Source organism: Triticum urartu, chromosome 1 (genome assembly GCF_003073215.2).
Source record: "Triticum urartu cultivar G1812 chromosome 1, Tu2.1, whole genome shotgun sequence".
In the NCBI taxonomy this organism is placed as follows: Eukaryota; Viridiplantae; Streptophyta; class Magnoliopsida; order Poales; family Poaceae; genus Triticum; species Triticum urartu.
This window is the reverse complement of record NC_053022.1, coordinates 17,212,749-17,237,069: the sequence shown is the minus strand read 5'-3', so window position 1 is coordinate 17,237,069 and position 24,321 is coordinate 17,212,749. Positions and strand designations below refer to the sequence as shown.

Below are 24,321 nucleotides of genomic sequence, written 5' to 3'. Positions count from 1 at the left end.
GGTGTTGTCTATGTATCCACACATGTATCTGAGTTTCCTATCAATACAATTATAGCATGGATAATAAACGATTATCATGAACAAGGAAATATAATAATAACTAATTTATTATTGCCTCTAGGGCATATTTCCAACAGTCTCCCACTTGCACTAGAGTCAATAATCTAGTTCACATCGCCATGTGATTAACACTCACAGGTTACATCGCCATGTGACAAACATCCAAAGAGTTTACTAGTGTCACTAAACTAGTTCACATCATCATGTGATTAAGACTCAATGAGTTCTGGGTTTGATCATGTTGCTTGTGAGAGAGGTTTTAGTCAACGGGTCTGAACCTTTCAGATCCGTGTGTGCTTTACAAATCTCTATGTCATCTCCTAGATGTAGCTACCACGTTCTATTTGGAGCTATTCCAAATAACTGTTCTACTTGGAGCTATTCTAAATTGTTGCTCCATTATACGTATCCGACATCTCTACTCAGAGCTATCCGGATAGGTGTTAAGCTTGCATCGACGTAACTCTTTACGTCGAACTCTTTATCACCTCCATAATCGAGAAAATTCCTTAGTCCACTAGTTACTAAGGATAACTTTGACCGCTGTCCTGTGATCCATTCTTGGATCACACTTGTACCCCTTGACTGACTCATGGCAAGGCACACTTCAGGTGCGGTACACAGCATAGCATACTGTAGAGCCTATGTCTTAAGCATAGGGGACGGCCTTCGTCCTTTCTCTCTATTCTGCCGTGGTCAAGCTTTAAGTCTTAACTTCATACCTTACAACTCAGGCAAGAACTCCTTCTTTGACTGATCCATCTTGAACACCTTCAAGATCATGTCAAGGTATGTGCTCATTTGAAAGTACTTTTAAGCGTTTTGATCTATCCTTATAGATCTTGATGCTCAATGTTCAAGTAGCTTAATCCAGGCTTTCCATTGAAAACACTTTCCAAATAACCCTATATGCTTTCCAGAAATTCTACGTCATTTCTGATCAACAATATGTCAACATATACTTATCAGAAATTCTATAGTGCTCCCACTCACTTCTTTGGAAATACAAGTTTCTCATAAACTTTGTATAAACCCAAAATCTTTGATCATCATCAGAGCATACATTCCAACTCCGAGATGCTTACTCCAGTCCTTAGAAGGATTGCTGGAGCTTTGCATACTTATTAGCATCTTTCAGGATTGACAAAAACCTTCCGGTTGTATCATATACAACCTTTCCTCAAGAAAATCGTCGAGGAAACAATGTTTTGACATCCTATCTGCAAGATTTCATAAATAATGCAGTAATCGCTAATATAATTCCAACAGACTCTTAGCATCGCTACGAGTGAGAAAGTCTCATCGTAGTCAACTCCTTGAACTTGTCGGAAAACATCTTAACGACAAGTCAAGCTTTCTTAATGGTGACATTTACCATCATTGTCCGTCTTCCTTTTAAACCCATCTGTACTCAACAGCCTTACGACCATCAAGTAGTTATTCCAAAGTCTACACTTTGTTTTCTCGAATTATATGGCCTCGAGCCATTTATCGGAATCCAGGCCCACCATCGCTTCTCCATAGCTCGTAGGTTCATTGCTGTCTAGAAACATGACTTCCAAGACAGGATTACGTACCACTCTGAAGTAGTACGCATCCTTGTCATCCCACGAGGTTTGGTAGTGACTTGATCCGAAGTTTCATGATCACTATCATAAGCTTCCACTTCAATTGGTGTAGGTGCCACAGGAACAACTTCCTGTGCCCTGCCACACACTAGTTGAAGAGACGGTTTAATAACCTTATCAAGTCTCCACCATCCTCCCACTCAATTCTTTCGAGAGAAACTTTTCCTCGAGAAAGGACCCGATTCCAGAAACAATCCCTTATTGCTTTCGGATCTGAGACAGGAGGTATACCCAACTGTTTTGGGTGTCCTATGAAGATGCATTTATCCGCTTTGGGTTCGAGCTTATCAACCTGAAACTTTTTCACATAAGCGTCGCAGCCCCAAACTTTTTAAGAAATGACAGCTTAGGTTTCTCTAAACCATAGTTCATACGGTGTCATCTCATCGGAATTACGTGGTGCCCTATTTAAAGTGAATGTGGTTGTCTCTAATGCCTAACCCATAAACTATCGTGGTAATTCGATAAGAGACATCATGGTATGCATCATATCCAAATAGGGTGCAGTTATGATGTTCGGACACACCATCACACTATGGTGTTCCAGGCTGTATTAGTTGTGAAACAATTTCCACAATGTCTTAATTCTGTGCCAAACTCGTAATTCAGATATTCATCTCTATGATAATATCATAGATCTTTTATCCTCTTGTCACGACGATCTTTCAACTTCACCCTGAAATTACATGAACCTTTCAATAATTCAGACTCGTGATTCATCAAGTAACTATACTCAACATCTACTCAAATCATCTGTGAAGTAAGAACATAACAATATCCACTACATGCCTCAACACTCATTGGACTGCACACATCAAAATGTATTACTTCCAACAAGTTGCTTTGTAGTTCCATTTTACTGAAAACGAGGCTTTCAGTCATCTTGCCCATGTGGTATGATTTGCATGTCTCAAGTGATTCAAGATCAAGTGAGTTCAAACGGTCCATTTGCATGGAGTTTCTTCATGCATATACACCAATAGACATGGTTCGCATGTCTCAAACTTTTCAAAAACGAGTGAGCCCAAAGATCCATCAACATGGAGCTTCTTCATGCGTTTTATACCGATATGACTTACGTGGCAGTGCCACAAGTAGGTGGTACTATCATTACTATCTTTTGGCATGAACATGTGTATCACTACGATCGAGATTCAATAAACCATTCATTTTAGGTGCAAGACCATTGAAGGTATTATTCAAATAAACAGAGTAACCGTTATTCTCCTTAAATGAATAACCGTATTGCGATAGACATAATCCAATCATGTCTATGCTCAACGCAAACACCAAACTCGATGGTAGAGGGAGCGTGCGATGCTTGATCATATCAACATTGGAAACACTTCCAACACATATCGTCAGCTCACCTTTAGCTAGTCTCCGTTTATTCCGTAGCTTTTATTTCGAGTTACTAACACTTAGCAACCGAACCAGTATCTAATACCCTGGTGCTACTAGGAGTACTAGTAAAGTACACATCAACACAATGTATATCCAATATACTACTATCGACTTTGCCAGCCTTCTCATCTACCAAGTATCTAGGGTAATTCTGCTCCAGTGGCTGTTCCCCTTATTACAGAAGCACACAGTCTCGGGTTTGGGTTCAACCTTGGGTTTCTTCACTAGAGCAGCAGCTGAATTGCTGTTTCATGAAGTGTCCCTTTTGCCCTTGCCCTCCTTGAAACTAGTGGTTTCACAAACCATCAACAATTGATGCTCCTTCTTGATTTCTACTTTTGTGGTGTCAAACATCGCGAATATCTCAAGGATCATCATATATGTCCCTGATATATTATAGTTCATCACGAAGCTCTAGCAGCTTGGTGGTAATGACTTCGGAGAAACATCACTATCTCATTTGGAAGATCAACTCCCACTCGATTCAAATGATTGTTGTACTCAGACAATCTGAGCACAAGCTCAACAATTGAGCTTTTCTCCTTAGTTTGCAGGCTAAGAAAATCGTCGGAGGTCTTATACCTTTTGACGTGGGCACGAGCCTGAAATCCCAATTTCAGCCCTCAAAACATCTCATATGTTTTGCGACGTTTCAAAACCGTCTTCGGTGCCTCAATTCTAAACCATTTAACTGAACTATCACATAGTTATCAAAATGTGTATGTCAGATGTTCGCAACATCCACAGACGACGTTCGAGGTTCAGCACACTGAGCGGTGCATTAAGGACATAAGCCTTCTATGAAGCAATGAGGACAATCCTCAGTTTACGGACCTAGTCCGCATAATTGCTACTATCAACTTTCAACTAAATTTTCTCTAGGAACATAATTAAACAGTAGAACTGAAGCGCGAGCTACGACATAATTTGCAAAATCCTTTTGACTATGTTCAGGATAATTAAGTTCATCTTATGAACTCCCACTCAGATAGACATCCCTCTAGTCATCTAAGTGATTACATGATCCGAGTCAACTAGGCCGTGTCCAATCATCACGTGAGACGGACTAGCCAACGTCGGTGAACATCTTCATGTTGATCGTATCTACCATACGACTCATGCTCGACCTTTCGGTCTTCTGTGTTCCGAGGCCATGTCTATGCACATGCTAGGCTCGTCAAGTTAACCCTAAGTGTTTTGCATGTGTAAAACTGTCTTACACCCGTTGTATGTGAACGTAAGGATCTATCACACCCGATCATCACGTGGTGCTTCGAAACGACGAACTGTAGCAACGGTGCACAGTTAGGGGAGAACACTTCTTGAAATTTTAATGAGGGATCATCTTATTTACTACCGTCGTTCTAAGCAAATAAGATGTATAAACATGATAAACATCACATGCAATCAAATAATAGTGACATGATATGGCCAATATCATATAGCTCCTTTGATCTCCATCTTGGGGCTCCATGATCATCTATTACAAGAACATGATCAATCTCATACATCACATATATCATTCATCACATCCTTTTGGCCATATCACATCACATAGCATACCCTGCAAAAACAAGTTAGACGTCCTCTAATTGTTGTTTGCATGTTTTACGTGGCTGCTATGGGTTTCTAGCAAGAACGTTTCTTACCTACGCAAAACCACAACGTGATATGCCAATTGCTATTTACCCTTCATAAGGACCCTTTTCATCGAATCCGATCCGACTAAAGTAGGAGAGACAGACACCCGCTAGCCACCTTATGCAACTAGTGCATATCAGTCGGTGGAACCAGTCTCACGTAAGAGTACGTGTAAGGTCGGTCCGGTCCGCTTCATCCCACGATGCCGCCGAATCAAGATAAGACTAGTAACGGCAAGCATATTGAACAAAATCAACGCCCATAACTACTTTGTGTTCTACTCGTGCATAGAAACTACGCATAGACCTAGCTCATGATGCCACTGTTGGGGAACTGTTGGGGAACGTAGCATAAATTCAAATTTCCTACGTGTCACCAAGATCTATCTATGGAGTTATCTAGCAACGAGGGAGGAGTGGATCTACATACCCTTGTAGATCGCGCGCGGAAGCGTTCAAGAGAACGGGGTTGATGGAGTCGTACTCGTCGTGATCCAAATCACCGATGATCCTAGCGCCGAACGGACGGCACCTCCGCGTTCAACACACGTACGGAGCAGCGAGTCTCCTCCTTCTTGATCCAGCAAGGGAGGAGAGGTTGATGGAGATCCAGCAGCACGACGGCGGGGGAAGTAGCGGGATTCCAACAGGGCTTCGCCAAGCGCTGCGGGAGGAGGGAGATGTGTCACGGGAGGGAGAGGGAGGCGCCAGGCCTTAGGTATGGTTGCTCCTCCTTTTCCCCACTATATATAGGGCCAAGGGAGAGGGGGGAGGCGCAGCCCTTGCCCCTTCCTCCAAGGAAGGGTGCGGCCAAGGGGGGAGGAGTCCATCCTCCCCAAGGCACCTCGGAGGTGCCTTCCCCCTTTAGGACTCTCCCCTTTTTCTTCTCTTGGCGCATGGGCCTCTTGGGGCTGGTGCCCTTGGCCCATATAGGCCAAGGCGCACCCCCTACAGCCCATGGCCCCCCGGGGCAGGTGGCCCCACCCGGTGGACCCCCGGGACCCTTCCGGTGGTCCCGGTACAATACCGGTGACCCCGAAACTTGTCCCGATGGCCGAAATAGCACTTCCTATATATAATTCTTTACCTCCGGACCATTCCGGAACTCCTCGTGACGTCCGGGATCTCATCCGGGACTCCGAACAACTTTCGGGTTACCGCATACTAATATCTTTAATAACCCTAGCGTCACCGAACCTTAAGTGTGTAGACCCTACGGGTTCGGGAGACATGCAGACATGACCGAGACGTTCTCCGGTCAATAACCAACAGCGGGATCTGGATACCCATGTTGGCTCCCACATGTTCCACGATGATCTCATCGGATGAACCACGATGTCACCACGATGTCATGGACTTAATCAATCCCGTATACAATTCCCTTTGTCTAGTGGTATTATACTTGCCCGAGATTCGATCGTCGGTATACCGATACCTTGTTCAATCTCGTTACCGGCAAGTCTCTTTACTCGTTCCGTAACACATCATCCCGTGATCAACTCCTTGATCACATTGTGCACATTATGATGATGTCCTACCGAGTGGGCCCAGAGATACCTCTCCGTTTACACGGAGTGACAAATCCCAGTCTCGATTCGTGCCAACCCAACAGACACTTTCAGAGATACCTGTAGTGCACTTTTATAGTCACCCAGTTACGTTGTGACGTTTGGTACACCCAAAGCATTCCTACAGTATCCGGGAGTTGCACAATCTCATGGTCTAAGGAAATGATACTTGACATTAGAAAAGCTTTAGCATACGAACTACACGATCTTTGTGCTAGGCTTAGGATTGGGTCTTGTCCATCACATCATTCTCCTAATGATGTGATCCCGTTATCAATGACATCCAATGTCCATGGTCAGGAAACCGTAACCATCTATTGATCAACGAGCTAGTCAACTAGAGGCTTACTAGGGACATGGTGTTGTCTATGTATCCACACATGTATCTGAGTTTCCTATCAATACAATTATAGCATGGATAATAAACGATTATCATGAACAAGGAAATATAATAATAATTAATTTATTATTGCTTCTTGGGCATATTTCCAACACTTGATCCTATCTTGCAAGTCTATTGTCACCTACTATGTGTTATGATCCGGCAACCCCAAAGTGATAGTAATCGGGACCACTCCCGGTGATGACCATAGTTTGAGGAATTCATGTATTCACTATGTGCTAATGCTTTGTTCCGGTTCTCTATTAAAAGGAGGCCTTAATATCCCTTAGTTTCCAATAGGACCCCGCTGCCACGGGAGGATAGGACAAAAGATGTCATGCAAGTTCTTTTCCATAAGCACGTATGACTATATACAGAATACATGCCTACATTATATTGATGAATTGAAGCTAGTTCTGTGTCACCCTATGTTATGACTGTTACATGATGAACCGCATCCGGCATAATTATCCATCACTGATCCGGTGCCTACGAGTTTTCCATATACTGGTTCTCGCTTATTTACTTTCCCGCTGCTACTATTACAATCACTACAAAATACCAAAAACATTACTTTTGCTGTCTTTACTTTTGTTGCCGCTACCACCACTATCATATTACTTTGCTACTAAACACTTTGCTGCAGATACTAAGTTTCCAGGTGTGGTTGAATTGACAACTCAGCTGCTAATACTTGAGAATATTCTTTGGCTCCCCTTGTGTCGAATCAATAAATTTGGGTTGAATACTCTACCCTCGAAAGCTGTTGTGATACTTGTGGGTTATCATGTAGTAACATAACTACATCTTGAAGAATTTTAATTTTTGAAGTTTTTATCATTTTCTTTTGTATTTTTCAAAACTGAAATGGCGATACACGCCAGGGAGGGTACAGTTTGAAAATTGCCCTATAGTGCAGGTTTGTGTCTCCAACCGGGACTATAGGTTAAGACCCCTTTAGTGCCGGTTTATGACACAAACCGGGACTATAGGTTAGACCTTTAGTGCCGATTTGTGTCACAAACCGGCACTAAAGGGGCTTGTGGGGCCCCGGCCTGCCACGACCCCTTTAGTACCGGTTCGTGGCATGATCCGGTACTAAAGGTTCAACACGAACCGCCACTAAAGGCCCACCATGTGGCGCGAGCCCGCATCGTGGTATGGGGGACCTTTAGTAAATGTTTTTTTTTGATTTTTTTTGAAATTTTTGGAAAAAAAGTTTGATTTTTTTTATTTTCAATTTTTTGAATTATTTGATGATTTAATCTCTAATCACCCCTCATAACTGCTCAATTGTGGATCACTCATTCCAAAACGTCTAACTTCCTGGTCGTTTAGTCTCTAATCACCCCTCATAACTGCTCAAGTCTGGATCACTCATTCCAAATCGTCTAACTTCCCGGTCGGTCACCCACCCTCTCACTACTCCAGCCTGAGCACGCTTAACTTTCAAGCTCTCTTCCCCCTAGTTTCCAAGTCTGCACTTGTTGTTTTCCTGACAATAGTAAGTTGTCAATCCTATTAACCCTCAGGAGTTTAGCTTGAGCATTAGGTCACACGTTTCACCGTTTGAGTATGAAACTATTATTCTAAAAATCAATAATTATTTAGTAACACTAATATTTCTTGAATAAGTAATTTCAACATAGTTTGACCACGGTTTAACCAGATTTGACCAAAATTCAAAAAACTGAAATAATTATTTAGTAACACTAATATTTATTGAATAGGTAGTTTGACCATAGTTTGACCAAAATTCAAAAAAGAACCAAAATTTGAGCATATCTTTTTTTCCTTTTAGAATTTGAGGTTTCTAAAAATTTGCAAAACGGCCTATGGCCATCAAAATTGGATGCGGATTTTCGTGCTAAACATTTTGATACATTATACTTTTTTCCTACATCGTATGCAAAATATATAGTCGTTTTACTTTTTCATCACACTTTTTTGCAAAACATGTCCAAATTTAAGTTTTTAAATTTTCCTAACTAGCAGATGTAGTAACATAACTACATCTTGAAGAATTTTAATTTTTGAAATTTTTATCATTTTCTTTTGTATTTTTCAAAACTGAAATGGAGATACACACGGGGGGGGGGGCACAGTTTGAAAATTGCGCTATAGTGCCGATTTGTGTCTCCAACCGGGACTATAGGTTAAGACCCCTTTAGTGTCGGTTTATGACACAAACCGGGACTATAGGTTAGACCTTTAGTGCCGGTTTGTGTCACAAACCGGCACTAAAGGGGCTCGTGGGGCCCTGGCCTGCCACCACCCCTTTAGTACCGGTTCGTGGCATGATCCGGTACTAAAGGTTCAACACAAACCGACACTAATGCATAGCCGTTCGAACCGGCACTAATGGTCACATTAGTGCCGGTTCAGTTACAAACCGGGACTAATGTGCTTCACATTAGGCCCTTTTTCTACTAGTGTAGTATATGAAAATGACAACATAGAAGACTCTCTATCATGAAGATCATGGTGCTACTTTGAAGCACAAGTGTGGAAAAAGGATATTAACATTGCCCCTTCTCTCTTTTCTCTCATTTTCTTGATTGGCTTCTTGGCCCCTTTTTTATTGGCTTCTTCGGCCTCCCTTTTTTTATTTCCTCACATGAGACAATTTTCTAATAATGATGATCATCACACTTTTATTTACTTACAACTCAAGAATTACAACTCGATACTTAAAACAGAATATGACTCTATATGAATGCCTTCGACGGTGTACCGGGATGTGCAATGACTCAAGAGTGACATGTATAAAAATTATGAGAGGTGGCTTTGCCACAAATACGATGTCAACTACATGATCATGCAAAGCAATATGACAATGATGTAACATGTCATAATAAAACGGAACGGTGAAAAGTTGCATGACAATATATCTCGGAATGGCTATGGAAATGCCATAATAGGTAGGTATGGTGACTGTTTTGAGGAAGGTGTATGGTACCGGCAAAAGTTGCACGGTACTAGAGAGGCAAGGAATGGTGAAAGGGTGAGAGTGCGTATAATCCATGGACTCAACATTAGTCATAAAGAACTCATATACTTATTGCAAAAGTCTATTAGCTATCGAAACAAAGTACTACCCGCATGCTCCTAGGGGGATAGATTGGTAGGAAAAGATAATCGCTCGTCCCCGACTGTCACTCCTAAGAAAGACAATCAATAAATAAAGCATGCTCCAACTTTGGTACATATGGGGAACAATAGGAAAAGAAGCCATGGCCGCCACCTGATTCAACGGCGGGTGAGCCCTAGATCGCCCCTTCTGCCCCTAATATGGAGAACAAGACATGTCTCCTATTGCGGGTTAGAGTTGCTATCAGCTCCCAACGACTTTTATGCTCTGACACCGTTGTGTAGAACAGTGGCTGATCCTCCAAAAAAGGCAAATCTTTTTTATCGAGTATTTGTAGTCTATATAATCCTATGGGACGATAAACTGTCATATTTTTTTATGATTATCTTTATTATTTTGGTGTTTGTTGTACTGCCATGACCTGTGCAGAAAAGAAAAGAAATGTATAGGTATCTAGGAGTGGAGTGGCTCCTTGGTTGGTGAAATTCGAAATTTCAAAATTCAAGCACGCAAAGAAAGAGGGAGCCTTTTGGCCCGTGCTCTGCTGTACAGTACAGCTAGGAGCACAGGTGTCGATCGTCAACTGGCGCGCCGTCCGTATCCACCCTCTGCTGCACCGCACCGCACTACCGCCCTCTTTCCATTACGACGAGACCTACCTACCCCTCTAGGCGTCGTCTCTCTGCCAAGGCTCCCGCTTCCCTGTGGGCCCGCAGTGTCATGACAGGTCCATAGCTGTGCTGGTAATAATAATAAAAAAATGTACGACAGACTGACCCCGAGCGGAGCGGAGTTCCCCCAGGCCAAAAACCCCAACCCGGGCTCCGGCGCGGAGGCTTCTAGGAGAAGGAAACACGGGCGAGGGAGGACGCTGGGGCTGCTCTTCTCCAGCGAGCGGGCGAGCGGGCGAGCGAGCGAGCGAGCGAGCCACGCAGGCGCCGCGACCTCTCGCCTGATCGCCTCTAGGGTTCGGCGCTCTGCGGCGCCGCCGCCGCCGCCGCCGCGGAGGAGGCAGGGGCCGGCCGTGCAGGACAGCGGGGGCGAGCTCGCCAGTCCTCATCAGCTTTCAAGACCTGAAGCCACCTAAGGTGAGGATCTGGCCGGGGGCCGCGCGCGCTCTGCTTCTGAATTTGTCGCCTTCCGTTTCTCGTCAGGATACATGCTCACGTGTCACGGTTGGCTCGGCTCCTTGTTGGAGGAGTAACATTATCAGGACCTGTTACTGCTCTTTATTTATATCATCATTGCCAAATGAATGTATGCTTGCTTGAATCCCCGTACGTAGGTTAGGTTAGGTTTGGTAGACAGCAACGACACCTATCATTTCTGTGCGTGTGCGTGGGGATTTCCATGTTGCTTTCATCCATGTCTAAATTAAAGATGATTAATCACACTTCACGGCATTAATTGTGATTGTGCTGTCTGCTTAATAACTGGTAACGATCGAGAATATCTCTGATACCATGCTCGACCTTACTACCTTACTCTAGTTCAACAAATTCAGTAGCTTTTTCTTGGTTGGTCCCAGTCTTGTACTACATTCCAAGGAGCTTTCTTCTCGTGGGGGCTTAGTTCCTCTTACTGGACTGTCAATCGTTTCTGACTACTTTGCACCTTCTGAAACATGAGGTTATCTTCAAAGCATCCATGATGGTGGGTTTCACAGCTGTAGAGCTCCGAGAAATGATGGACAAGCAGAATAACATTCGTAATGTGTCTGTTATTGCTCATATGAACCACGGTATGTGCTAGCAGGCTCAAGTTTTCTTCACGCAGAATATCTGGCTTGATGCTCCATAACTTGTGTTGATAATATGTCAGTTTTGTATTCTGGATCGCTGTATATACAAGTATGCGGTGTTGTGCAATTTAGTTCCATATAAGGTTATGTATGTTTGTCTAGCAATTTTCTTAACTCTTTGTTTTTTTTCCATTTGTACCTGCTTATTAATCCCCGAAATTTCCTGAGATATATGTGCTGTTTTTCAATTGTCGCCTCTAATTGTGCAATTCTGATGTTGTGTATCTAGTTCAATAGTAATGAGCGCACTGATACAGTTTTATTTACTCATCGCAGGCAAGTCTACCCTTACAAAATCTCTTGTGACAGTTGCTGGGATTATTAGACATGAAGCTGATGTTGAAGTTCCCATGACTGATACTCACGCGGATGTAGCAGAGCCTGGTAGATCCGTCAGGTCTGCTGGAACCTCTCTTTTGTATGAGATGAACAAGGAATTGCTCAAGGCTCACAAAGGTGAAAGAGATGGGGACAAATACCTGATCAACCTTATTGATTCACCTGGGCATGTCGATTTTTCTTCAGAAGTCACAACAGCTCTTCGTGTTACTGATGGCGCTATGTTGGTAATTGATGCCATCGAGGGTGTCTGTGTGCAAACTGAAGCTGTGCTCTCTCAAGCCCTTACTGAGATGGTTAAACCTGTCCTTTGTCTAAACAAGATGGACAAATTATTCTCTGGGTTTCAAGTTGAAGATGCTCAACCTGAATTTACAGATGAGCAAGCCTATCAGATTGTCAACAATGTAATTGAGAATGTCAATGACCTTATGACAGCATATGGAGGTCCCCGCTTTCAGGATGTCCAATTCTACCCCGAGAAGGGAAATGTGGCTTTCTCTGTTGGCTTACATGGTTGGGCTTTTACACTTGCTGGTTTTGCAAAGAAGTATGCCCCTATGTTTGGAATGACAGAAGCTGATATGGTTAAGAAGCTTTGGGGTGACAATTTTTATGACCACACCACAAAAAAATGGACCAGTGTGGACACTGGCTCCAAATCCTGTAAAAGAGGATTTGCCTTTTGCTGCCAAGAAATCAAGAAAGTCATCAAAGTCTGCATTAATAACCAGAAAGATGAATTGGGGCGAATGTTGCAGAAGGTTGGGGTGAACTTGAGGGATGATGAGAAGGACCTAACAGGTGTGGCTCTTGTGAAGTGTGTCATGCAAACTTGGCTCCCAGCCAGTACTGCTCTGCTTGAGATGATGATCTGCCACCTCCCCTCTCCGTTAGAAGCACAGAAATATCGCGTGGAGAACCTGTATGAGGGCCCCCTTGATGATAAATACGCAGAAGCTATTAAAAAATGTGACCCTGAAGGTCCTCTTATGCTGTACGTTTCCAAGATGGTCCCAGCATCTGATGTGGGCAGATTTTTCGCGTTCGGTCGTGTCTTCTCCGGAAGGATTGCAGCTGGCATGAAGGTCCGGGTCATGGGGCCTTCCTATGTCCCCGGCATGGAAACTGATTTGTGCGTGGAGTCTGTCCAGCGTACCATTATATGGATGGGAAAGAAGCAATGTGACGTTCCGGATGTTCCTTGCGGTAACACTGTTGGTTTGATTGGTCTGGATGCATGCATAACAAAGAGTGCTACCCTGACAAGCCAGAAGGAGGTTGTTGCACGCCCAATCAGAGCGATGAAGCTCTCTGTATGCCCTCTGATGTTTGTTACAGTTAACTTCAAGGTTCCGACCGATGTTTCCAAACTTGTACAAGGTTTGAAGCGTCTGGCGATGTCTGACCCCGTGGTTCTGTGCAGCCAGGTAGAGCCTGGTACCTATACGGTTGCTGGAGTGGGAGAACTTCATCTGGAAATTTGCTTGAAAGATCTACAGGAAAACTTTATGGATGGTGTTGAAGTTGCTGTTTCCAGTCCGCCTGTTGTTTCCTTCCGTGAGACTGTCCGCAAGTCTTGTGATCCTGTTGAGAAAAAGTTCAGAAACAATCAAATCCGATACAGCTTGTCTTTGGTAGCCCGCCCCTTGGATGAAGAAGTAGTCGAGGCTATTGAGGATGGTCGCTTGGGTCCACGTACTGACCATGCGGTACGATCTGAGATCCTTGCTAAGCATGGTTGGGATAAGGATCTTGGCGATAAGATTTGGTGCTTTGGTCCTGATGTTGTTGGCGCCAATGTGATTGTTAATAGGTGCAAGGTAATACAGAATCTGGAGTTAGCGAAGAAAGTTATCGTGGCTGGCTTCGAGGTGGTGGCAAAAGAAGGCGCATTGGCAAAAGAAAGGATGCATGGCATATGCTTTGAGGTTCATAATGTTAATATACATGCTGATGAAGCATTGAGACATACAACTGCTCAGCTCAATGAGATGGTTAGGACAGCACTTATTGAGTCTCAGCTCGCTGCCAAGCCAAGGCTTCTCGAACCCACCTACATTGTGGCGATCCAGTGCCCTAAGAGTGCCCTCAGCACTATCTACGGAATTCTCCACCAGAGGAATGGTTCTGTGTATGAGGAGTTTGTGAGAGAAGGCACGATGCTACACATCCTGAAGGCTTACGTTCCAGTTTATGATTCCTTTGGCCTCTGCAAGGCAATCAGTACTGCAACATCTAAGCTGGTCACCCCGCAGTGTATTTTTGGATATTGGAGCGACATGTGCTCTGATCCTTTCCAGGCAAATGCGCCAGCTGGGCAAATGGTCTTGGATATCCGCAAGAGGAAGAAGATGGGCAGGCCCTCTTTCCAGAAGTAGCTCTGGCTTTCCTTGCTTCAGTGTATGTTGTTGTTATCTGACATCTTCCGAGGTATGTTATCTACTAATTGATGTTGAATTACTTAATATTGCTCCTGGATATGGTATTAATACTTTTGATATGATACTCGTGGTTCTTTGATGCCGTAATGTATGCTGAGGTTTAGCAACATGCTGAAATTTGTATCTTCAGGTCAAGCAGGCACAATTTTCTTGTAGATATGCCTGCCTAGCTTAGATTTTGAGCTGCAAGTAAACACATAATCCTAGTTAGCTTTGTCGCAGAATTTGTTTGGGAGATACATATCTCCTGATTTGGTGGCGACTTCAAGGGATTTTGCAGGTTCTTTATGCAAAGCAGGGGAATCAATAGCCAGATCAGTTTTTTTCTTTCTCTTGTTTGGACTTCATACTCTGTTAGGAACTTTGATTTTTTTGTTGCACTGAACCAAATAGAGAAATGCATATAGTTTTGTCCTGATTTAGCTTCAGATAATGTCAGAAAAACAAATTGGTCTTGTTCTACCGCAGATGTTCCATTTATCATGATTAGATTGCACATGTTCAAATTATCATGTTCCTTTGGACATTTGATTGATGAAATGATGTTGATGCCACAATGCTCACATGCCTTGCGTTTTCCCCGCCCAAGCATGCAATCCCTTGAGATAAAGCATGACTGGTAGTTCCAGTCACAGATGTGCACTAGCAAACTGTTTAGTGTTACTGCTCGAAGCCGACTTTGCTGGTAGAGCAAGGCAGCTTGGTTGGTTAGTGAGGCCGGCAGCTTTCTGTTGTTCATCTAGTACTAGAGGTCACTGTGAAAAACAGTGTCCAGCCTGCTGTGTTTGTGCACACTTTCTTCAGTGCACGCAGTTATATTTTGTGGTGCATTGCAGCTCATCTATAGTATGTGATATGATGTCGTGTCTGATTCGGATTCTGTGGTTTCCCCCTTGCAGTGTGTTCTTCTCCTTGCTAGTATGCAGTGCTGGGTTCGCTTCACTTGATCGATCGTCAACGACATCTATCACCCCTGAAGGAAGGGGCTGCTGCTCCCCCTAGCTAGGTAGGTCTAATGGTAGCGAGTGTTAAGAAGAAACTTTCATACTGAGCTGAACTGTTTAGCGTCGTCGCTGCCTCAAGTGTTAAGAAGGAACTTAATTGGTGTCAATGTACCTGATGTCGCGTCGCTGCTCAGCAAGTGCTGGCTGTAGAGGATTTTGCTGCTCTACATCTCCTTCCTTATCGACTGCCCTACTTTTTGCTGAATACTAGTAACATGCCATGTGGCAAACCCGCTTATATTCATCGTTGCTGTGCAAGTGCTAGCTGTAGAGGATTTTGCATGCTGCTCTACATCTCCTGATGGACTGCCCTAGTTTTTGCTGAATGTTTGGTTCCGATTTTCGCCAGTCATGCCATGTACTAGAACTGATCTCAGTGGATGGTGTCTGTCTGTAGTGTCTACTCTTCCTTCGATCGCGGTCGCATCCACCCACCGTCCAATATGCTTCAAGATGCGTGCTTAGCTCCTACGTGTCTTGCTTTTTCTGCACACCCCTGTTTTTTTTTCATTCTAGTTTTCTCTCCCCACCTTCACAAAATTGGACAAAACTTTTTCTTTTCATCAAGTTTTGATTTCTCATCACGGGATGACATGTAGTAAACGGGAGAAAACTTATACTAAAATGTTTGACTGCAGCCCACAGATATTTGAATAGTTCTTGTTTATTTTCATAAAATTTAGGTCACATATATCCAAATGATTTCAAGCAGAATTTAAGCACATTTTTAGAGAAGAAATCACGTTCCAAAAAAGGACCTGGGTTTTATAAAAGCTTGATATGTCTACCCGGGAAACCGGTTCACAAGAGTGTGATAGCAATGGGGGCAGCTATTTCGCGTGGCTAGGCTTGGCTGGTCGATTCGATCCAGTTTTTATTTCATTTTTAGCACTTTCCCTTTTTGGCAACTTTTGAACAAATGTGTGTCTAACTTGCACAGAAATGCAGACCCGACCTTTGTGATTTCAACTTTTTTTGGAAATTAAAACTTGATGTTTTAGGAAATCAATCTTCTTTTAAAAGTTCCAACTTGTGGAAAGTTGCAGAGAAATGAGGGCTGAAAACTTTGAAATCTTGCATTTTCTGAAACTTGAGAGATCCAAAGTTTTCAGAATGTAACCTTTCGAAAACCTTCCAGCATAGAAGAGGTGAGAGAGTAGAACATTTGAAATTTGAAATATCATAATTTGTGAACATTTCGTAAGACAGAACCACATGGGGGAAAATATGAGAGAAATAAAAACCAAACCACATGCACAATATAGAAGAGGTGAGAGAGTAGAACAGGGGAACCCAGTGCGTGGGCCCCATAACGTGCGCTATATCGAATAGCAAATTACTCCATGACGGGATTAACGGCACGGAATTAAGCAAGATTACAGTCCATCTCCAGCCGTGTTGCAACCTCTTATTGGCACTTGTTCGTGAAAGCCTGCCCAAGATTTCAAACACTTTTCAACATAATCTCGCACAAACGTTCCAACAATTATTATTTTTATTTTATTCTTTTTGCCGGTGAACGTTCCAACAATTATACATTTCGCGCCATTTGTTTTCCAGAAGAAAAAAAAAGGAATCCGTATGGTTTCAGAACTGGTTCAGTAAAAAAAAAATCGGTTTGCTTGAGCCGTGTGGAGGTGGAGGAGCCCGCGGTCACGCCGGCGCTGGAGCGCGGCAAGGCGAGGCGATCGAGGGGTCACGTTGTCGTCGTGCTGCGGGAGGCGAGCGCCCTGTTTGAGCTGCACGCGGGGGACAATGGGGGCACCGTGCATGGCCGTGGCACTCCGATGATCTCCGGTGGCAGAACAGCTGAACAAGAAGAGCCACGACGTCGTGGGAGAGGCCTGGGCGACGCGCAGGGGAGGAGGGAAAGGTGTGGGAGGAGCGCATGCACGAAGGAGCGGCCACTCGCGGCACCGTTGACGCAGCCTCGTCAACGGTTTATGGTTTACGGTTTCAGGCGAAAAAATAACAGCTAGTTTACGGTTTTGGGCAAAAAAACGCCTCGACCAGACACCATATCGGCGCGTGAACTGTAAATTTTTTTACGGGGCGCGGAAAGACTTCGCCCTCAATCTTTAGATTCACGGGGCGGGAGGCCGACCCGAGCTCGACCCCTATCAGTTGCGTGATTTGGTGGGAGGGACATTTCCGCGCGGCTCTTCCCGCTTCCCTCTCCCTCCGCCTCAACCACCTCCCTCCGCTCGCCCCGGAGCACCTTCCCCGGCGTCCCTTCACCCGCATGGAAGCCTCTCAGCCGTCGGTCGTCACCGCGGACGCCATCCACGCGCCACCCCTTCGGCAGATCTCGTTGGCGGACATGTCGCGCCCATCGCCGTTCAAGGCTGCACCGCGCCACCCCGCAAGCGGCAAGGCAAAGTCATCGTCCAGGGTGGCGCTCCCGCCGGGCCCGCCTGGAGGGCACTCCCGCCCACCCGCCTAGCCGCCTCCGATGCGACTTCAGTCCTGCAACCGCCGGCAAAGAAGGGGAAGGCTTCCAGTGTGAAACACAAGCAGCTTGCGGGGAGAGCTAACCCGCCAACACCTCCCCCAGTTGCTCCGGCAAGAGCTGCCCCGAGCATTCCCGTCGATGGCACAGTTGTTGCCCCCGAGGTGTTCGACGGAATGGGCGCAAGGAATGATTCTTCGATCTCTCGCACTTCTTTCATTTGAGTTCATTCCGCTTGTACGTGACATGTCGAGCACAATTGTAGTGCTGGTATCCATCCTGCGAAGGTCGACTTCGTGCAAATCTTGGACGACAACACCGTCGACATCGATCAATCACCGATTGGTGAGTACGGCTACAACGAGATGGATGGTGGCATGCACGGTCACGGGGAAGAAGATGATGTGGAGGAGGTTGAGGAGGGGGTGTACGACCAAGCACAAGCAAAACACGCATGATCGAAGAACTACGCTCCATTGGAAGATAGAATTTTGATCAAGGCTTGGGAGTCGGTGTCTCTTGATGCGTGCACCGGCACCAACCAAACCGCGAAGCGATATTGGCAAAGGATCGAGGTTCAATTCTTCTGCATGATGGCAAAGTATGCCAATCGGACGCCAGGCACCTTTCGGTCTCTTCAAGGTCTTTGGGACGTTATCAAGCCGTTGGGCTGCTTGCTGGACGCAAGTGCGCAATGCACCTCTAAGTGGTGTCGTCGAAGCCGACTATGTGAGTTCGCTTTTATGTCCCAAGCATAAATCTTTTGTACAACTCGGAGCGGTTGCACAATTTGACATTGTTTCCATTTTGTAGGACAAAATTGCGCAAGAAAAGTACAAGGACATGGAAGCTTTAATGAAAAAGTCATTTCAACTAGAGCATTGTTGGAAACTTCTCAAAGATAGCGAGAAGTGGAAGGTGATTGAGAAAGAATCCCCATCGAAGAGAGGTGCCCTCACCAAGATTGATGATGATGATGATGATGACGACGATGACCCAAGAAACAAGAACAAGCCCGATGGAAACAAGAAGACCAAAGGCAAGATCAAGAAGGAAACGGAGGCAGCAAGCTTGTGGGAGAAGCTAGATGACATGGTCAAGTCCAATGAGCTATTGGTCATCAAGATATTGGAGGCAAAAAAAGAGTTAGCCGAGAAGAAGGCTCAAGAGAAGTAAGAGAAATGGCAACTACTCAAGGAGGAGATTGACCTCAAGGCCGCCATTGAGGAGAGAATTGCCAAGGCTGCGGAGGACAAAGCCATGGCCAAGCTCCTTCAAGAGGAGAATAAGATCATGATGATGAACCGAAATGAGATGGACGATGTCACCAAAGAATGGCATGACATGGCAAGGTTGGAGATCTTGGAGAGGAGGAGGCTAGCCGGAAGAGGCCATGCGGTGCCAAGGTTCGGTGGTTCGGCAAGTGGTGGCAATGGTGGTGGTGAAGATATCATCTTGTGATGATGATGATGATGATGATGAAGTGATGCCGGATGCGATGTCTTTTGGGTTGTGGCGCAAAAACTATGTTGCAAGGCCGCCAAAACTATGTGGTGGTGGGAAGATCATGTTTGAATTCTTGGCATTTTTATGTTTTATTTGTTGAAAATCACGGTCAATTTATTTGTGTGCATTTATGGTTTGAGGGCCGAAATCGAAAGCGCGCAGAATAGAGCCCGCAAACCCAAATGGTAAAAGAGAATATCCCTTCCGCCGCAGCCAATTTTAGCCATTATAACGTGATTTTCTCGACAATTATTCCACTTATACGGGTGGTGGTTTTAAGGGTCTGATAAAGATGCTCTAAGATAGAAGAGGTGAGAGAGTAGAACAGGGGAACCCCGTGCGTGGGCCCATAACGTGCACTATATTGACTAGCAAATTACTCCATGGCGAGATTAACAACACGAAAACAAAATTACAGTCCATTTCCAGCCGTGTCGCAACCTCTTATTGGCGCTTGTTCGTGAAAGCCTATCCAAGATTTTTTTTTTCTCGAGAAATTTTCAATCTATTCATTTTCAATCATGGCAGTACAAAGAACAACAAAGATCAAATGTGTGAACATCAAAACAAAGATGAACGAAGACCAGATCCAAATAGATCCACCGAAGACCAGCACAGAACGAAACCCGCGAGTTTCGACGGAGATAAACCTCCACACGCCCTTCAATGATGCTAGACGAACCATCGGGACGGGAGGAGAATGTGGGAGATATTATTCCTACTAATTAACATCGCTGCTGCCACACAGCCCCAACCAAGACGCTTAATCTAATCAGGAGAACAGGGTCCCTCCGCCAGCGGGGGGCCGAGATCCTCCGCACCTCCATGGGCTAGAGGCCATTAGAGATGGCGCCGACGAGAGGAGAAGAGCTTTTCTTGTGGAGGAGGAAAGATATATATTTTTTGTCTAGATGCATAGACGACAAACACGTTTCAACATAAATTCGCACAAATGTTCCAACAATTATACATCTCGTACCATTTGTTTTTCAGAAGAGAGAAAAGGAATTCGTAGGGTTTCAGAACTGATTCAATAAAAAAATCGGTTTGCTTTTGTCATTGTGCAGCCGTGTGGAGGTGGAGGATCCCACGCTCACGCTGGCAAGGCGAGGCGATCGAGGGATCACCTTATCGCTGCAAGGCGAGGCGCTGGACCCCGCCACGTCAGCAGACCATGCATGATTTGTTGCTGCAGAAAAAAGATGTATTTTAGTTCTAGATACATCCAATTCTATGACAAGTAATTTGAAACGGAAGGAGCAACAAACATCATGGCTCGGCTTCACACCCTTGGATTTTTGTTTCAAATCTTCGAAACTACAGCCATGGAGTTTGGGGCAGTTTTCGCCATGGCTAATCATCATCCTATGCCGGCACATGATTTCTCTTCTTGGGACGATCCATGCAAGTGGAACATCGTACAACTCTCAGCCAAAAAAAAACCCAGTGAAAATGGGGCAGGGTTTGTCAATAAAAATAAGAAGAAGAATAAAAGAATATTGTAGGACGCCACAATATAAGGGACTGGGTAGGCGTCAGGTGACCGAAAATTCAATTTGGGTCAGTCGATTCGTTACGAGCCATCGGATGCAAGATGGACGGTCAGATCAACTTCTTCAACTCCAACCCAACCTCATGTTCATCTTCTTCCCGAACAAACTACCCCACGTACTGCTGGCCTACGCCGCCCACTCCCCTCAACTGCCTCCCACCACCATGCTGCCACCACCCCAAGGCATCCCTCTAACACCGGTGACACTAGTTTTTTTTTCTCTGCAAACCCGCACCACCCACCACACCCTTAGGATAGATAATGGGATCGCCTTCCACCCTAACATAGATAGCAGGGCCGTCTGTCACCTTGCCATAGACCCAGAGGCTTCTTCGGCGAGCCAATGGCTACTCCTTCCTCCTGTCCGGCGGCTGCTTCCTTCTAGCAAAAATCGACTAACCCGAATATAATTTACATGCAACTTACAAGTGACTAAACTGGCACGTAAAACACAACATTTGTGAACCATTTTACTGAAAGTCCCAATAATGGATGGCTTTTCATCATATAGTAAAAATTACTCAATTGTTCTCATTTTTACTTTTTGGGAGAAAACTTTTGATCTATTCACCAACCGTCACGAGAGGATAAAGAGCACGAGACATAACCGAAATTACATCCATGTACATAGATCATATAGTGATGACGACAAGCCCCGGAGTGAGTTGAAGGTGTGTCACCGTCATTGCCCCTCTCTCACCGGAGTCGAGCAAAAGTTGTTGGTAGATAGTTGGAAAGTCGTCGTGCAAGGCCCCCCCCCCCCACTAGCGCACCAAAACAACAATCATCGCATCGCCGGGACAAGGGTTGGACCAGGAGAACCTCATTCCATGTTCATTCATTTTCTTGATAATGTTTGTTTTCCAGTTGAAAATCAGAATGTTTGGAACAAGTTTGATAAATGTTTGTTAACGTTGTATTCATTCCTTTGTCACAAAGGAAATAGCTATATTTCGCAAGAATGCTGCAAACCCCCAAGTATTTCTAAAAGTTGGTTGACATTTACAAAGATTTCACATTGGTTTCATACACATTCCTCAACGAGACATGTGTATTGCACGTGTTTCATGTATGTTTTTCTTGTTTGTTTTTGCAGTAAAACTTTCGATCCATTCATCAACTGTCGAAGCTGTACAAAAAAACACAGAAATGTCACATATGTTTCGTACATATTTCCCATCACGATCCAAGTGAAAATCAAAAGCTTCCAATCGTACCTCATATGAAACTGGAATCACATAAAAGAATGGTTTTGTAAAGTTCCATACTTGTTCGAGTCAAGTTTATGCAAAATTTAAATAAAAAATTCAAAAAGTATATACTCCTTTTGATCCATATTACGCTTGTCGTAACTTTAGTACACCTTTGTATTAAAGTTGTACTAAAACTACTACAATTGGTATATGGATCGGGAGGAGTACACAACATTGGTCTTCGTTAACTAAAAGATATTGCCGGATATATATAAATTCTATGCATTTTGGAGCTAAAAATGTATGTTTTAAAATTATTTTTTGAGAAAACATACGTTTTAAGATTTTTTTTGAGGGGTACATACGTTTTTGGATGAAATGTTTTATTTAATATTCCGAGTGCCGTCCTTCCCTGAGAATAAAATATTTTTTTTGAGGAAAGAATAACTTTTTTTTTGTCCCGTCATGTAGGCCCAAGTGGCCCAGCGAAGTATAGCAAATGTTGGACGGAACGGGGTCTTAGGGTTCCAACAGCACCGTTCCCACCCCCGTGCGGGTGCCGTCTTCGCCTCCGCCCTACCGTTTTCGTCGCCGGCCGGCAGGGCCGCGCCGTGGCTTCTCGTGAAGCCAGGCCCCCGCGCCGGAGCCAGGCCCCCGCGCCGGAGCCAGGCCCCCGCGCCGGCATGTCGCCGATCCATGGATGCATGTATCCGATCGGTCGATTATCCATGGATCGGCGCCGTGCCGCGCCAACCGGGATCAAATTATGCCAATCGTTATGACGAAGTCTTCTCGATCGATCGATCGATTGATCTCGCCTGCCCGGCCCAACAGGCAAACCCGACCTCAATCTGCAGGTATATAATATTGTTCTTACAACTAGTTTCATCCAAGTTCGGTCTATCGGCAAGCCGATCTATAAGCATGTGCTCCTACGTTGCAGTTATATATAAACGGCGACACGTGCTGACGTGCCATGGCGGCCGTGGCAGGTTTACCGGCGACCTGCATGTTTTCCATGTCACCCTTTTGACGCAGGAGACTTTGGCATCGGACTCGGACCATAGGAAGGATCAATAGACATTCATGCTCATGTTCTTTCTTTCCTTTTTTGAGAAAAAGGCAGCCCTCCTTTCATTTGATCAGAGAAAAACAAAGTCAGCTGAAAAAAAAGGGTAAAGGATCAGATGGGGAAAAAGCCAACATTTGAAATTGTTTGTATTTGGTAAATCAATTGTAATACTGGCCAAGCTACATTTGTTTTGCAAATTTCTTTTACAATGTTGTGTCGCGTATTGTCCATATTCATGGTGCTACAAAAGCATCTGGTTTTTAGTTTCTGTTTTTTATATAGATAATATTTGGTGCATGCAATGTTGCATGCTCGGGTGTTAATAAACACAATATTGTTCATATTGTTTTCTGGTGCCCTCTGTTTTTGACTTGTTTAACCTTGTGCGCTTTTTCTATAAATATTCAGTGCCACTTCTATGGAGTGGACTAATAAAATGTTTATGCCGAAATATTGAAAAACGCTTCCTGTTTTTTTTTTGCTTTCCATCATATGTTAAGAAATGCCTTATTATTCGTATATTTATTGACAGACTCTGTTTGTCATAAGTAAACTTGTTCTTATTTGGCCCTATGAGATATAATTACGGAAAACCTTTAAGGAAATCAAATGTAACTCAGTTTTCAACAAATATTTCTGATCCATGTATTTCTGGTTAACATATGAAAATTTTGTGGCTATTTGCATTGCAAATAATTATGCATGGACTGCCATTCTTTAGGTGTTTTTATGGACTACACATGTTACCTTTATGTTTTATCTGTCTTATATGAGAACAGAAAACCTGGTCAACTACTGAGATCTTGAAAAGCAGTGGCAAGAGTTCCCTACTAGGATTTGATTCACCTTCCGGGATGTGAAGAAGTTGCACATCTTTTCCAATGGGTAACAAATCTATTTGTTTTTCCTTATTGCCTTAATTATCATCCACGTCATGGCTCTTTCTTGATCTGTCTCTCCTCCACTTATCCCAGCACCCATCTTCTTCCTCTGTCTCACAGAAACCCGAAAAACCAACTCAAGCACGAGTTCCAGCCACTTTTGCTGTGATTTTCGATCTCCTTGCTCAAAGCACCTCTCGCAAAACTGCTTGGGGAGATTGTTCCTTGGTATGTGACTCCTCCATTGGTCCAATTAGTTTTTGTTCTAGTGCTTTATTCTTTGCAAATTTGTGATGCATAGGTGACC

General features: G+C 44.2%; 1 protein-coding gene across 1 annotated transcript; it reads left to right on the top strand.

Moving 5' to 3' along the window:
- The first annotated feature begins 10,570 nt into the window (after window positions 1-10,570).
- Window positions 10,571-15,648, top strand: LOC125540023 (elongation factor 2-like). The gene is made up of 4 exons (XM_048703627.1): window positions 10,571-10,861; window positions 11,403-11,514; window positions 11,851-14,346; window positions 15,257-15,648. The coding sequence occupies exons 2-3, from the start codon at window positions 11,421-11,423 to the stop codon at window positions 14,292-14,294; spliced, it is 2,538 nt and encodes an 845-aa protein (XP_048559584.1). The 5' UTR covers window positions 10,571-10,861; window positions 11,403-11,420; the 3' UTR covers window positions 14,295-14,346; window positions 15,257-15,648.
- The last annotated feature ends 8,673 nt before the right edge of the window (window positions 15,649-24,321 follow it).

What these genes read in the sequence shown, in the direction of transcription:
- LOC125540023 (XM_048703627.1), top strand. Translation starts at nt 11,421, where the DNA reads ATGATGGTGGGTTTCACAGCTGTAGAGCTCCGAGAAATGATGGACAAG. An exon ending in TATTGCTCATATGAACCACG is followed by an intron (nt 11,515 to 11,850) that starts GTATGTGCTAGC and finishes TACTCATCGCAG; the next exon opens with GCAAGTCTACCCTTACAAAA.